Below are 15,785 nucleotides of genomic sequence, written 5' to 3'. Positions count from 1 at the left end.
ATATATGTTTTGTAGAATCACCTTAGTGTGATTAAATAATAGAAGCTAAGTTGTTAAACAGCAGTTTGATAGTTTAGGCTGGTGTAAGAGTTTAGTTAGAAGGAGGAAGGAGCATTTCTGGTGCCTCCATCTGGTAGGAATGTTGGCAACATTTCCCAGGTCAGGAGTTTTTCTGTCCAAATCTGAAGTTCCAAGATGATCAGAAAGTTTGGAAGAAAAAAAAGAAAAAAGCTAAATTATTTAGCTTTTGCTTCTAGGATTGCCTAATGTTACTTTGAACAATTTTCTTTATATTCCCGTTTGAACTTTAAAATTTGTCTGTTTAATTCTTTTTTCCCCCTCTCTCTCTAGAGAAACCAATTTAAAGTTCAAAATGGCACTTGAAGCCACACACCAATATCTCCAAAAAGAAAATTCATTGGCAACGTTTGATGGTTTGTGAAAACACATCTTCCTTTGTTTTAAATTTTAGTTCCTTGATTCGGTCCCTATTCATTAAAGTTAGGAAATGTTGTGTGAGTATTTATGTGAATCATATCTCTTTTAAAGGTTTTGTTGAATGCGAAGAACCCAATAACCGACTAGATAAGTTTACAGGAACACTCTTCTGGAGAAACACAAGTTTTTCTTTGGATGCTGATAAAATTTTGTTACGTGGCTGTGTAATTAGGAACACCGATTTCTGTCATGGATTGGTCATTTTTGCAGGTACTTTCGAAGTTTCTTGGGAAATTGATATGATAGGTACTTTCAAGATTTAAAGGAGGGGATTGCTCTTCTGTTCTTTCTCCATGGAAACCAACGGAAGAGTAATTTTATCCACAGGCCGGTGCATTGATTTTTCCAATTATTGATCATATTGAATTTTCCGTTTCCAGGTGCCGACACTAAAATAATGAGGAATAGTGGGAAAACCAGATTTAAAAGAACTAAGATTGATTACCTGATGAACTACATGGTTTATACGGTATTTATTTTCTTTTTCTGCGGAGGAGAGGCCAGACTGCTGTCCTGTGTTCTAAGTTTGTTGTATGTTTTCCTAATACAAAGAAAGCCGGCCTCTGCAGGCCAGGTGGAAAAGGCACGAGTCACTTCAAGGTTGGAGTGGGGAGAGAGGCTTCCCTCGCTTCTTCTCAGAAAGGCCACATTCTAAACCAGGGGGCTAGATACGTTAGGGGGTCTGGGCTCCTGAAGTCAAGGTAGGGTTGATTTCACGGTTAGTTTCCCATAAGGGTAGTTCTGTTAAAAGCAAACTTTTTTCCAACATACGCTGTATAAATCCAAATATAAAGCAAGCCTAAATCTAAGGTGTGTTGAGAATCCACAAGACATACCCCCAGATTGGATGACTCACAAAGAGGACTCCAAGAATTCAGTGTATAGTTGTACTCCCAGCTCTGACTTATTATAACTTATTACTCTAAGATCAGCAAAGGCAAAAGCCTCCTGGGGCAAAGTCTGGAGGAAGCCAGGCACAAGCTTCCAGAGTCCTCTCCCAGTTGAGTCACACGCACGACACAGTTAATTCCCCCAGCAACAATTGGTGACAGCCCATGTTAAATGTTGCCTCCACCAGAGATGCTCATTAGAGACTCCGTGCCTGGGGCTTTACTGGGGTCTGGTCACGTAGGCACTGTCAGCCTGGGATCACCAGACTTCCAGGTTCCCCGAAGGAGAGCCATGGTCAGCATAAAACATACACAAAGAGGCATGATGAGCCATTCTTATCAGAGCATAAGAAATAAGGAATCAGGCCCAGCCAGTGTGGCTCAGTGGCTGAGCATCAACCCATGCACCCAGGAGATCTGGTTCGATTCCCAGTCAGGGCATATGCCTAGATTGTGGGCCTGATCCCCATTAGGGGGCATGCAGGAGGCAGCTGATCGATATGCTCTCTCATGGATGTTTCTGTCTCTCTCTCCCTCTCCCTTTCTCTCTCTCTCTCAAATCAATTTTTTTTAATTAAAAAAAGAGAAAGAATTAAGGAATCAGAAAACTTCCCCAATATCCAGGTTCCCAGATGCCAGCTAAGACCAAGCTTGCAAGCAGTCCTGCTCCTTAGGGTGGCCCCAAATACTAAGTGCTCCTCCAGGTTCCCAAAGAGAACTAATTTTTTTAAAGTATTTTGTTTAATTTGAATATATATACTTATAGGGAAGAAATAATACTTATAATACTTTACTTGCATATACATATTTAAAATCATAAAAATAATATATTAATTTAAGAAACAATTCTTTTTTTCCCTGCTCTCACATTTCATGAAAACTTGATTTGAATTTTTCATGTGCATCTTCACTATCTTGCCTTGACTAAGGCTGGAGCACTCACAATGAGCTCATCATCTCTCCTCTGTGGCAATTTGTTTTGAGATGTAGGACTTTGGGAATCTGTCCAGAAATTTAATCTGTCCTTGGAAATTTTATTACTACCACAAGTACCCAAATACTACTAAACAGTTGACTTTTTATTCATCCCTTAGATATATAATCATAATTTCCACAACAGAATACTTACTATATTGTTTCTTAAATGATCTTAAACATAAAGTGATCATTAAACTTTCAAGAATAATTACCCAAATCTGGGTGAAATTTCCTTGCCTTAAAAAAAAAATCATTTCCATTAAACATTAGCTATAAGCATCTAATTAAATGTTTGAAAATCTTTCATACTAAGGTAAGGTATCTTCCCCAGTGTGTTATTATTTAAAATAAAAGTAACTGAGAGAATGTGGTACAATATGAGGGTGTTTAAGGATTTGACTGTAAGACGCTATCTTCTCTTCAGAAATATAATTTTGGAATAAAACCTCACCTCATATATGGAATGTAGGATAAATCAATCATTCATAGAAATCAAATAGACTTTCAAAGCATTCTTATGGCACTGTTTCTATTTTAATTGTGTTGTCTTTACAGGCTACTAAATTATCATAAATATGTAAAGTAGTTAGTATCCATGAAATGCAGCGAGTGGGAAATCCTGCAGAATGCTACCCTTCAATCTTGTATTTCTTGTAGATCTTTGTTCTTCTGAGCCTGATTTCTGCTGGTCTTGCCATTGGCCATGCTTACTGGGAAGCTCAAGTTGCCAATTATTCTTGGTACCTTTATGATGGAGAAGACTCTAGCCCCTCCTACCGTGGGTTCCTCAATTTCTGGGGCTACATCATTGTTCTGAACACCATGGTGCCCATCTCTCTCTATGTCAGGTAAGGCTGTCTACACTTGGGCCTTTGCTTTTAAGGAAGAACACAGTACGTTTTTGCAACTTGGAGCCTTTCTTTCTAGCAATAGTTGTTTCAAAGGTCATAAGGAACAAGTAAGAAAGTAACTTTCATTTCAGAATGGGTGGTAATGCAGGGAAAGGAAGTGAACAGTTGATTGTCTGCTTTGTGCCAGGCTCAGCTTGTATCTCAGCCTGTTGACCGATAAGACTACTAGAGTTCAGAGGTCGAACCCTCCTCCTGTAATCACTCGCTTAGTAAGATCCCTTCTCTGTGGGCTCCAAAACCCAAGCTTCAGAAAGAGCCTGGGAGAAAGTGAAGATTTAGGATGTCATGGGAAAATTTAATTGCCTCCTTTTTAGGAGCCGTCCTAAAGTCTCATCTGCCTCTCCCTGATTACCCTCCCCTCCCCTATTGACGCTGCCACATCCATTCCTTGTAAAACTCATTGGACTTCCAGTCCACGATCTTCCCATGGGAATGCCACTCTCCCTGTCCCCCTAAGCCTCTCAAAATGTTTTGTTACTAATCTTGATCCCAGCCACAATAAGGGGCAGACTCATGCCTCTGACAAATGGTAACCTCCTGGTTTTGTGCTATTTCTTCCGTTTTTACTTTTTCTTTCTTTCTTTTGTTTGTTAATCCTCACCCGAGGATATTTTTCCCATTGTTGTCTTGGAGAGAGTGGAAGGGAGGGAGGGACTAGAATGGGGGGAGAGAGAGAGAAGAGAGAGAGACAGTCAGAAAGACATGGATTGGTTGCCTCCTTCATTGTGCCCTGACTGGGGTCAGGGATCAAACCTGCAATCCAGGTATATGCCCTTGACCAGGAATGGAACCAGCAACCCTTTGGTGTGTGGGCTGGTGCTCTAACCACTGAGCAATGCCATCGAGGGCTACTTTTTCCTTCTTTAATATCCAAGTTCATTGTCACTGGTCAGTTGGATTTTAGACCTTGGGGAGAAGGATTGTGTCTTGAAATGTACTCAGCAGCCAGAGTCTGCTTTTAGTTCCAGTAGATAATAGCCCAGAGACACACAGGGTCAGATACGCACCTGTAATTAGAAGCATTTATTTTATTTTAATTTTATTACATGTGCATTTGTGTGTTTTTTAATTTTATTACATGTAGTTATTGTTGTTCTTTTAACATGAAGTAAAGCCCAGGGGAGCCATCTGTTTGCAGATGGCTTTAAGAAACTCTGAGATGAGCCCTAACCCATTTGACTCAGTGGATAAAGCGTTGGCCTGTGGACTGAAGGGTCCCAGGTTTGATTCCTGTCAAGGGCATGTACCTTGGTTGCAGGCACCTCCCCAGTAGGGGGTGTGCAGGAGGCAGCTGATCGATGTTTTTCTCTCATTGATGTTTCTAACTCTCTATCCCTCTCTGTAAAAAATCAATAAAATATATTTTTTTAAAAAAGAAAGAAACTCTGAGGTGAGTTTTACCTTTGTCAAGGGAACTCATATACAGATTATTTTGTCTAAAACTATAAATGTAATTTATAAAATAAGCTGTATGTGTAGTTATTGGTTTAAAAAAGTCATGTCATGTGACTACTGGGATTTCTTTATTTCTCTGGGAAATAAAGGCCCTTTTAAGGCATGAGTCAGATCAGGTAATTCCAGATAGTATCTCTGCTTTGTGTTCAACCTGCAGTAGCTCTGTTACCTTCAGAACAAACTCAGTGAGGCCACACCATCACCCACAGGCCCAGCTGATCTGAGGTTCTGCCCTCCTCCACCTCCAACCGAAACCTCCTGGGCTCCCGCCACTCTCGCCTCCTTGATATGCTCCGGGGTGCTAGCCCCTTCATGCCTGTTCTTATGGAACATCCTTCAGTCCGTATCTACATAATTCCTCTTTCATTTCCTTCAGGTCTCTGCTCTCTTATCACATATGATCACTTGGCCTTTCCACCCACTCTATCTTAAATGTCACTTCTGTTTCCTGTTGGTCTCCATCTCCCCTCACCCTGCTTTGATTTTTCTCCAGAGAAATTTCACCACCTGATATGTGTTTACTTGTCTTTTTATTTATCTGATTCCAGTAGAAGGTAACCTCCTTGAGAGTGGGGAGTTTGTCTGCTTTATTTACTAATGTGTCCCCTGTCCCTAGAATGGTGTCTGGTCAGAGCAGGCACTCAGGAAGCATATATGGAAGGAGGAAGGGAGTTATCCTTCCATCTATTGAACTTGTTATAAGGCATCTTTGCCCACTTAACATTTGCTGGATATGTAAACAGTTTCCTTATAACTGGATATATGTAATCATTTAGGGTTTTAGAATTGAGATGATCCTCTTAGAATATCTTATTTTGGACATTCAATAGCCCTATAAGAATTTAGGGGGAAACTGTGCTTTTTCAGAGTGTGGAATCACAGTTTAGGAGTTATTTGCCAAGAGCCCTTTTCCCTTCTGGAGAGAGTGCTGGGTCTGTAACTTTGGTGAACTTGCTCTAGAATTGGGGTAATGGTAAACATGGCCATTCCAGTTGTGCCCAAGTACAGTAGAGAATGAGAGTAAAGAGAGTGAGAATAGCCACATGGTGCCCTCTGCATGCCACCATGTCACCCGCCCCACTGAGTTGTATTGGAACATGGGGCACTGAGGCCATGGCTGGATGTGCTCAGGAGTGAGTGGGAATGAGAAGGGCACTTTGGCCCTAAACCTAGAGAAAGGTATGTTTGTTCAGGAGAACCCAGAAGCTGGGCACATGGGCTATTGCCTGGCTTGTGTCTCTGTAGGTAAGCAGCTCACTCCTGTACGTACAAGTGAGGATAAAATCCACCATCTGCCAACTCGTGTCTGAGAATTCTATTGAAAGTAATCTTCTGTCTTCCTAGTGTGGAAGTGATCCGTCTTGGACAGAGCTACTTCATAAACTGGGACCTGCAGATGTACTACTTTGAGAAGGACACGCCTGCAAAGGCAAGAACCACTACGCTGAATGAGCAGCTTGGGCAGATCCATTACATTTTCTCTGATAAAACAGGGACTCTCACACAAAATATCATGACCTTTAAAAAGTGCTGCATCAATGGAAAAATATATGGTGAGTGGAAGCCGTTCCTCAGCCCCTGAGAGCCTGCCTTCCCAGCGTTGCTGGTGCCCTCCCAATGCAGAGCCCGGTGCTCATCCTAGGCTGAATCCTGAAGCCAGAGCATTGGTGGCATCGGGAACACATGGTGGGCGAGGTCAGCAGTCAGAAATAGGCACACATCCCTCAAGAAATTAAACTCAAAATTGCCATGTGATCCAGCAATCCCACTTCTGGATATATACCCAAAAGAATCGAAAGCAGGGATTGATGCAGAGAGATATTTGCACACCGATATTCATGGGATCATTATTCAATAGTTAAAGCATGGAAGTAACCCCAGTGTCAGTTGATGGATGAAAAGATAAAGAGTGCTATATATACACAATGGAATATTTAGTTTTAAAAAGGAAGAAATTTTGACACATGCTTCAATAAGGATGAACCTTGAGGACATTATACTCAGTGAAAGGAGCCAGTCACAAAAGAACAAATACTGTATGATTCCACTTATATGCAGTATCTTATCTAGAGTAGTCAAATTTCTAGAGACAAAAAGTTGAATGGTGGTTGCCGGGGAGAGGGAGTTATTATTCAATGAGAACTGACTTTAAGTTTTACCAGATGAAGAGCTATGCAGATGGACGGTGGTGATGGTTGCACAACAGTGTGTTTACCACGTAATACTCCCAAACTGTACATTTAACAATGGTTAAAATGGTAAATTTTATGTTATGTGTACCGTATTTCACCACAATTATTTTTTTTTACCACAATTATTTTTAAGTTGATTTCCATTTTAACATTTTGAAATGTGCTGTATACTTATAAAAATATTAAGGCTAATACTATATTCAATTAGAGTGCTCTTTTATTTAATACAGTTTTTTTTTTAAAAAAAGCTTTAAGAACACTGTATGCTTTCCACTTATAGCAAATTTTATACTGGAAATGTGTTCTTACTGATGAGCATCCATAAGAAAGGTGGGACATGGGGGCGGGGTGGGGGGCCAAGGAAGTGATTCTCGTGTGCCCACTGACAGTGCCTTCTGAGCGGGGGGGAGGTAAAGAACTTCAAAGGACATGGTCTGGGCCCAGAGGACATTGCAGTGTAGAGGACACAGGCACCCTGTTTGAACTTCCAGGAGTCATCAAACTTTTCCTATAAAGAGCCAGATAGGAGATACCTTAGCCTTTGCAGGCCACATGCAGACTATATCATCTTCTTTGTTATATTTTGGGTTTTTTTTTACAATTCTTGAAAAATATAAATAAAAACCATTTTGACTCAAGGTTTGTCCAGAAACAGGCTATGAGACCCATAGAACCACAACCAAGATAGACCCAAAACAAGGTGAAGAGGGAACTCTGGACACAGGCGGAGACTCAGCTGGTTTTGTTCTGTTTGCTTTTCAGGAGACCATCGGGATGCTTCTCAACACAATCATAGCAAAATAGAGGTGAGTCCTTTAACTTAAGGAATCGGTGGTGGTGTGAATTCATTCCTGGGGCTGCTGTAACAAATACCACAAAATGGATAGCTTACAACAACAGCAATGTCTTCTCTCACTGCTCTGGAGGCCAGAAATCTGAAATCAAGGTGTCCACATGGCCACACTCCCTCAGAAGGCTCTAGGGAAGAGCCCTTCCTTGCCCCTTCCACCTTCTGATGGTTGCCTACAATCCCTGGTCTTCCTTGGGTTGCAGATGTCTGCCTCTGTCATCAAACGGTGTTCCCCCGTGTGTGTCCCAATGTCCCGCCTTTGGATTGGGCCCACCATAACTCAATATAACCTCATTTTAACTAGATTACATCCTCGAAGACCTTCTTTCCAAATAAGGTCATTCCCAGGTAGCAAGGGCTATGACTTCAACATAGCTTTTGGGAGCCATAGTTCCAACCCACAAGGTATCTTTTAGCTTTAAGACAGGTGTGAACCTTTGACAGTTAAGAATGTGTTGAAATCCTGCAGTGATTTTTGCATAAAGACTTAGCTTCAAATAAAAGTTCATATCATTTGCTAAGCCCAAATTGTGTGTTTTTTTTAAATCACATTTTCTTTTCCTGTTCCACTTCTTTCTTCTAGCAAGTTGATTTTAGCTGGAACACATATGCAGATGGGAAGCTCGCCTTTTATGACCATTATCTCATCGAGCAAATCCAGTCAGGGAAGGAGCCGGAAGTGCGACAATTCTTCTTCCTGCTTGCAATCTGCCACACTGTCATGGTGGATAGAATTGATGGTAGGTGTTTTCTTTGCACCTCAGATATTAAAGACCAGTTTTTTTAGTTTACAGGTAACTCGTGCTTTTGGGACTCAAATGTGTATGAAGCAGTTTGAGAAGTTTGTCTCACACTCGAGCAGTGAGCACTCAGGGGCACCTGCCGCTAGATGGTAGATGGGGTAGCAAAGCATGAAAAAGGTCACGGCCTCTGAGAACTGGCATCTTCTCCACAGCTGTAGCTCCAGATGTGCTTATCACTTTGTAAATGAAATCTTATCACTGGAAGAAATGGTTGACTCTTGAATTATAATAGGAGGATCAAAATCCTTCTAGCTGTATTACTACTTACATGGTTTATTGAGAATGAAGAGTCAAATCTTATCTGGATCATAAGTGGACTTTAAACATGGACGATCTTTTCTACACGATAATTTCAGAGACAGACTTTTCTAGATTCGGATATGTTTAGGGTTTGAAACATAATACCAGTCAGAGCCCCTCTCTAAGGTGCCTGTTTCTCATTTGAAGGAGCAAAATGAATGTGCATTTGCCCGGGAACAAGCAAAGCTGACTTATAAGCTCCTTTGCAGAAGTCCTTCTTCTTCTTCTTTTTTTTTTTTTTTTTTTACTTTTATTTTCTGTAGTCTTTTATTTTTGTATGATGATTATATGTTACTATTGTATAGTAACAGAAGAAAAATGTATCCTGTGCTCCCCCAAAATATTTAAGCAATTTTTGTTTTTTATGCACTAAATTGAAGAAGCAACAGCTTTTTTTTGTCTACATTAAGAATTCAAACATATACTTAAAGATATTTACCTACAAAATTGTTGCAAATATAGTTATAAAAACAGTTAAATAGTGTCTAAGAGTCTAAACACAATTTCTTAACACTGCTTGTGCTTACATTTTTTAATTAAAAGGCCTGTTTCTACTTCGTATGGGTAAGATCCATACAGAAGAAAAAGGTATTCCAAGTGAATGTTGACTATAATATTCCATCTGTATATCCTTAATGGAATCTATTCTAAGAACAAAAATTACTGCAAAGAAATCTTAAAACTTTACTGGTTAATTTTATTGCTGATAGTAATACTGGTATTAGAATTAATCAGGACCCAAGATTTTCACTTCCAGTAAAAAGTTCAGAAAGATCCCTGTAATATTAAACATAAATTATAAATCCTTTGCAGAATTCTCAAATGCATGAAATGCAGCTTGTGCCAGCTTTGTTTCAGCAAATTCGTCCAGAGTCTAAGAAAACTAGTCGTTTTCTCACACGTGAATGTATGACAAATTATCTGGAAAGACATGTACCTTATAGAAAGAGCAAAAGGAACCCTTTGGCATGTCTGCCTGTCAACTCTCCACTTTTCATCAGCACAGCATAGGAAGGTCCCTTTCTGTTTTCCGGCCCTGGGGTGTCATATGTAGCAGGTATTAAAACTCCAGAGAAGGACTATGCATTAAAGACTAAATGTATAGAAGCCATTTGTAGTATCTTTCAGTAAGTTTCTAAGGAACCCATTCTCCAAGGATGAATCTAATAGGGCAATAAAGAGAGATAACAGTAGAATTCATATTGGGGTAGATTCATGGAAAGGGCTATTAGCAGGCAAAGTGGGGTAGATAAAGAGGGATGACATCCGGTGACCGAAGCGGAGGTCAAAGTCTGTTTGACTAGCCAAGCACATTTCACTCCTATAATGGGGATCAAGTATGATATTGTTAAGCAGCTTGGTTCTCTGAGGATTGTTGTTGTTGTTTTTTGTTTTTGTTTTTTTGCGTGTGTGGTGGTGTCATTTTCAGCGCCAACCAGCCAACTGAGGCAACTGTGCATTAATCTTACTTCTCTATTTTCTTCTCCTCTCCTCCTTCCCCTCCCTCCGGGATATAATGGGAAGAGTCCTGGACTGTGTGCTGGAGATGGGCCTTCCCAGTTTGGGTTCCTGTCATAACACTTAGTGCAGAGAGGGTCTCTGTCTGAGCACCAGCTTCCTCTGTGTTGCAGGAAGAAGGCAGGAGTTCAGAGTTTCTTCCCACCTAACACTGTGCAGCTCTGTCCCACTTTCTGCTAAGGCAGGATGTTTTGCATCCCGAGGAATCCTTCCTCACACAGTAGATGCTAGGCAAATGCTCTAGCCACTGAGCATGGAGACAAGTTGGATTTCCAGAAGATTAAAAGAATAATTAGTTTGGCATTGATACCTCGAAAGGTTCCCTTGGAAGGGATCTTGAGGGCACTCCTCCAAATTTTATAGGGAAGGAAGTTCAGACCCAGAAAGTATAGGGAACTGCCTGAGCACCTACTCATTATTCTAGTTGAGTCCTCTTTTGAATTTCACTATGCTGGTGTGTCTTTGGTCTTTTGCTGCTGTTTTATCTCTTTTATAAGAATAATAGAGATTGGTTAGCCTTTATTATACATAACATCAACAAGAGGAAGGAGGAAACCCTTACATATATGTTACCACAATATCTGACTAGTTCAGCAGAGTTTGTGTGGCCCTAGTGTTGAACACATGTGGGGCACAACAGAATTGAATTGTGGAGAGGCTGCACTGGTTTTTTTATTGCTATGTAGCAAATTGCCTTAACTCGTTAGCTCACAGTTCTTTAGGTGAGAAATCTGGGCATGGCAGAACTGGGTGTTCTGCTCAGGATCTCATAAAATCAGGTCAGGCCATGTTCTCATCTGGAGCTCAGTGTCCTCTTCCAAGCTGTATGTGACAGGCATTTGCTCTAGTTACTGAGAATGGAGACAAGTTGGATTTCCAAGTGTAGGAGGTTAGAAGAGGTGAGCTTGTGGAAGAATTCAGTTCCTGTGGTTGTAGGACTGAGGTTTCCATATCCTTGCTGGCTGTCAGTGCTGCTCTCTGCTCCTAAAGGTCTCCCTCCCCCCATCTTCAAAGCCAGCAGTGAAGTATCTCCCTTCCATCAAACCCCTTTATGCTTTGAAGCTCTCTCACTAAGAAAAGCTGTAGTTTTGTTTTTGTTTTTAATGGAGAGAGAGAGAGAGAGAGAGAGAGAGAGAGAGAGAGAGAGAGAGAGAGACATTTATCAGTTGCCTTCCACACGTGCCCAGCCAGGGATGGAACCTGCAACCTGGGTATGTGCCTTGACCAGGAATCAAACCTGAAACCTTTTGGTATATGTGACAACACTCCAACCAACTGAGCCACATTGGCCAGGTGCCCTGTCATTTGTAATGATTTACCTCATTGGGTTGGGAATACCCAGATAGTCTTCCTATCTTGAGGTCAACTGATTTTATCTTAATTATAACTGCAAAATCCCTTCCCAGCAGTACCTACATTAGTGTTTGCTTAAATCCGTGGTCAGCAAACTGCGGCTCTTTGGCTCCTTGAGTGTGGCTCTTCCACAAAATACACGCGAGTGCGCGTACAGTGTGATTGAAATTTCGTGGCCCATGCACAGAAGTCGTTTTTCGGCCTGGACGAGTCTATTTTGAAGTACTGTTGATATTTGGCTCTGTTGACTAATGAGTTTGCCGACCACTGGGTTAAATCATTGGAAGAGGTGTGTGGAACCTTGCGACCATCTTAGATTCCTGCCTCCCTCGGAGGCCACATAAGAGCAGAGAGTGAAAGAATTGGAGGCCTTTCCTTACCCGAAAGTCTTTAAGTTGGGGTGCACCAGGATTTGACAACTATGTTTTAGGTCCTAAAACACAAGTTGAAGGCCTGGATTAGTGTGGGGCTTTGAGAAAGATGAGAAAGCCATGACAGTGGGGGACACTTGACAAGTGATTTGAAGAGAGAGGTATGATTGAGGGGAAAGAGTCATCTGAAAGGTGACTGGTTTCAAGGCTGGTGACCAGAATACTGGGAGTGCTGTTACTAACCGGAGGAAGCTATGAAATTGGTGTCATGAGAAATAGGATTTGTGTAGTGTGAGCATTTTTTTATTTCCATCAGTTGCATCTTTAAAAGAAAAGTTCTTACGATTGGATTCCTGGTCAGGGTACATGCCCAGGTTGCAGGCTCAATCCCAAGTGGGGGGCATGCAGGAGGCACCCGATCAATGATTCTCTCTCATGATTGATGTTTCTAACTCTCTCTCTCCCTCTCCCTTCCTCTCTGAAATCCATAAAAACATTTTTTTTTAAAAAAAAGAAAGAAAAGTTCTTTCTGGTTGACTCTGAGTGTCCAGTAAATAGTTTTCAGAAATGGTTTCAGAGGATCATTTTTCAGTCCTGGTTGCTTCCTGCAAACATAAAATTGGAATTTGGACCAGGTCTCTGAAGTTCTTCCCTCTCTTAGTCTGTAATTCTGTGGTTCCATTGCTAGAACAAAATGGAAGGGTTTTCTTTAATGATAAAAATATCAGTGTTTGCTCCAGATATGATTCTTACTCTTGGGAACTTTACCACCTTTTATCATTGTGTTTCTTTCCTCTGTTGGAAATAAGTTTGCCATCCATATGATGCAATATTCATATCTCGTTCCTGCTACGCTTGGTGGAGGAGGCGGGGGGCGGTGCTGTGTTCTCACTGCTGCTTGTTTAGCTCTGGTTAAATATGCCCTCTGGCGTGTGTGTATGTTTGTAGAATGGCTGGGTTTAGTAAGTGCCATTCGTCACTCCTGCTGTATGACTTTCTGGGTGAACAAATAGAGAGGGAGAGAACCTAAAGTATCATTTTAATTACTAATTGGGCAGTGATTAATACTGACTTAATTAGAGGGAACCATCTGTGCAGCATTGTGAAGGAAGGAGGGAGGGAAGAGGTGTTCAATTCTACCTCCAGCCTTTCAAGCCCCAGCCTCCTCCCCTTCCACGTGGACTGACGGTGGGGAACGCTGCCCATCCACCCATGGCTTGCATCCTCGGCAAACCTTGTTGGAAGACCAAATGCCTTTTTCTGTAAAATTCATCTGACCACAGAAATACTTTTTTCCTGCTTTGAGGCAGAAGAACTCAAGTAGAAAAATAGGGGGTGGAGGCAGGTGAAGAGGGTATTGAGGGTGGGAAATGGCGATGGAAGGAGGCTTGACTCTGGTGGTGAACACACAATATAATATACAGATGATATGTTATAGAATTATACACTTGAAACCTGTGTAATTTTATTAACCAATGTCACCCCAATAAATTCAAAGAAAAAAAAAAGCAAAAAAAATAGAGTAGAAATTCTTGGATAGGCAGAGTCGTGGAGTTTTTTTTTTTTAACTTTTTACTTAAGTGCAACATGTATACAGAGATAAGCATGTATAGCCCAATGAAATTTCACAAACTGAATACTCTTTTGTCACAAATACTCAAGATTTTTAAAAACAGAACGTTATCACTCCCCTAGAAGTTCCTTTTGTGTTCCCTTCCGGTCATTGCCCCTCCAAGGGTAACTGCTGTCCTGACTCTGAATAGCACAGGTTGGCCTGGTCAGCTTTGTGGTCTGTGTACACGGGGCTAGAGAGTACGCACTTGCACATCTGGCTTCTGTCACTCCACATGGGGAGACTGACTTCTATTATTGAAATGTATTGTGACTATAAGGCAGTTTTCCATTATGTAACTTAAAAAAAATTCTCACCCAAGGATTTGCTTATTGATTTGAGGGAGGGAAAGAGAAAGAAATATCAGTGTGAGAGAGAACATAGATCAGCTGCCTTCCATATGTGCCGCGACTGGAGATTGAGCCCACAACTTTTCAGTGTGCTAGACGATGCTTCAGCCAACTGAGCCACAGCGGCCAGGGCTCCATTATGTAACTTTTAAAACATAAAGATACTAAAAATATTGGTGAATTGTGAGGTTTTGTGTGTGTTTTTAATATGAGAGTATAGCTAAAGTGATATAAATACACTCTTCTAGAGGGGCAGATACATGTGAACAACTCTTTGGAAAACAGATGAGTCATATATACTAATAGGCTTAAAAATTATCAATATTTTCTAGCTCAGTATTTTGCTAAGAAATACTAAGTGTGGCTCAGTTAGAATATAAAGCCAGAGGTTTTATACATACGTACAAAAGGTTATTGCAGTGTTATTTTTGAGAAGGAAAAATTTTGAAAGTAAACTAAGTACCTGAAAATAAGAATATGGTGACATGTTAACTTTCACTAAAATCATGTTTAGAGCAAATTTTTAAAGCTATGGTAACATACTCGAATATAATGTTAAAATATTCAGGATATAAGTGTATATTCAGAATGATAGAAGCTATTACAGAAATCGGCTTTTTCACCTTGTATGCGTATATACATAACCCATGGACTCAGACAGTGGGGTGGTGAGGGCCTGGGGTGGGGGGCTGGGGTGAGTTGGAGGGGGTCGATGGAAAAAAGGAGACAAATGTAATATTTTCAACAATAAAGATTTTAAAAAATATAATAATAGTAATAATAAAACAAAAAGAAAGAAAAGCTATAGGCTTTTTCAAAAGAACTGGAAAGAATTGTAACAAAATGTCGGTGTTGTTTTTCCTCTAATTTAAGTGGATGATGGGAATATTTTTCCTATTCTTGGCCAATTTTTTTAAACTTCTAGTTTAAGTTACTGTTTATAGTTAGAAATAAACCGTGAAAGTTAATATTGTCACACTCCTTTCTTGGGGAATATTGGACTCTGCAGCTCATCCTCACCCCCACATAGTACACCTCAGGGGGAACTGTTGGCGGTAAGCTCTGCGTTGGGTCTTACGGCTTGTCTGGTTTTCTCCCTGCTCCTCTGTTAGGTCAGCTCAACTACCAGGCAGCCTCTCCTGACGAGGGCGCTCTGGTAAGCGCCGCCAGAGACTTTGGCTTTGCCTTCCTCGCCCGGACCCAGAACACCATCACCATCAGTGAGATGGGCACCGAGAGGACCTACACGGTTCTTGCCATTTTAGACTTCAACAGTGACCGGAAGCGGATGTCTATAATTGGTAGGTCTCTCTCAAGGGTATGTCTGTGAGTCTCTCATTCAGATGCTGCCTGTCACACATTTTCTTTAGGACATCAGGAGAAAGCAGCCAAGGAATGAACGACTAGGCTCCTGGAAGATTTCCGCAGACTTACTGAAGCCAGTGTTTTTCCTTCATTCTGCTGATGTCCATTGCCCAAGAGACAATGCAGGAGATCTGAATCTTGCAAGTGTTGATTGACACTCTGACGATGCGGGCTGGCAGCTGCTAAGTCTGGGGTGGCAGATGCAGCGTGCTCAGGGTGGCAGCTGCACAGCTGGCAGCATGGCCCACATGTGCTTTTACCGTGTGAGCCTCTCCAAACACCTGTGGTCTGCACTTGGTGTCAGAGGAGGAAGAACTCAGCGGGAGAGGAGTTCTGAGT

The 15,785-nt window shown here is 41.2% G+C and overlaps 1 protein-coding gene across 1 annotated transcript in view; it reads left to right on the top strand.

Moving 5' to 3' along the window:
- Positions 1–15,785, top strand: part of ATP8B1 (ATPase phospholipid transporting 8B1) — a gene marked incomplete at its 3' end in the record, with an annotated part of 109,508 nt that overhangs the window by 71,324 nt on the left and 22,399 nt on the right. Inside the window, exons 9-16 of the mRNA XM_081096587.1 lie at positions 352–434; positions 550–708; positions 879–967; positions 3,024–3,214; positions 6,077–6,285; positions 7,687–7,730; positions 8,358–8,514; positions 15,194–15,382. Coding sequence (XP_080952713.1) covers positions 352–434; positions 550–708; positions 879–967; positions 3,024–3,214; positions 6,077–6,285; positions 7,687–7,730; positions 8,358–8,514; positions 15,194–15,382 — 1,121 coding nt within the window. The remainder of the gene's footprint in view (positions 1–351; positions 435–549; positions 709–878; positions 968–3,023; positions 3,215–6,076; positions 6,286–7,686; positions 7,731–8,357; positions 8,515–15,193; positions 15,383–15,785) is intronic.

Source organism: Myotis nattereri (genome assembly GCF_964212035.1).
Source record: "Myotis nattereri genome assembly, chromosome: 8".
NCBI classification, from domain to species: Eukaryota; Metazoa; Chordata; class Mammalia; order Chiroptera; family Vespertilionidae; genus Myotis; species Myotis nattereri.
The sequence above is the reverse complement of the archived record's forward strand: the minus strand, read 5'-3'. Positions and strand labels throughout refer to the sequence as shown.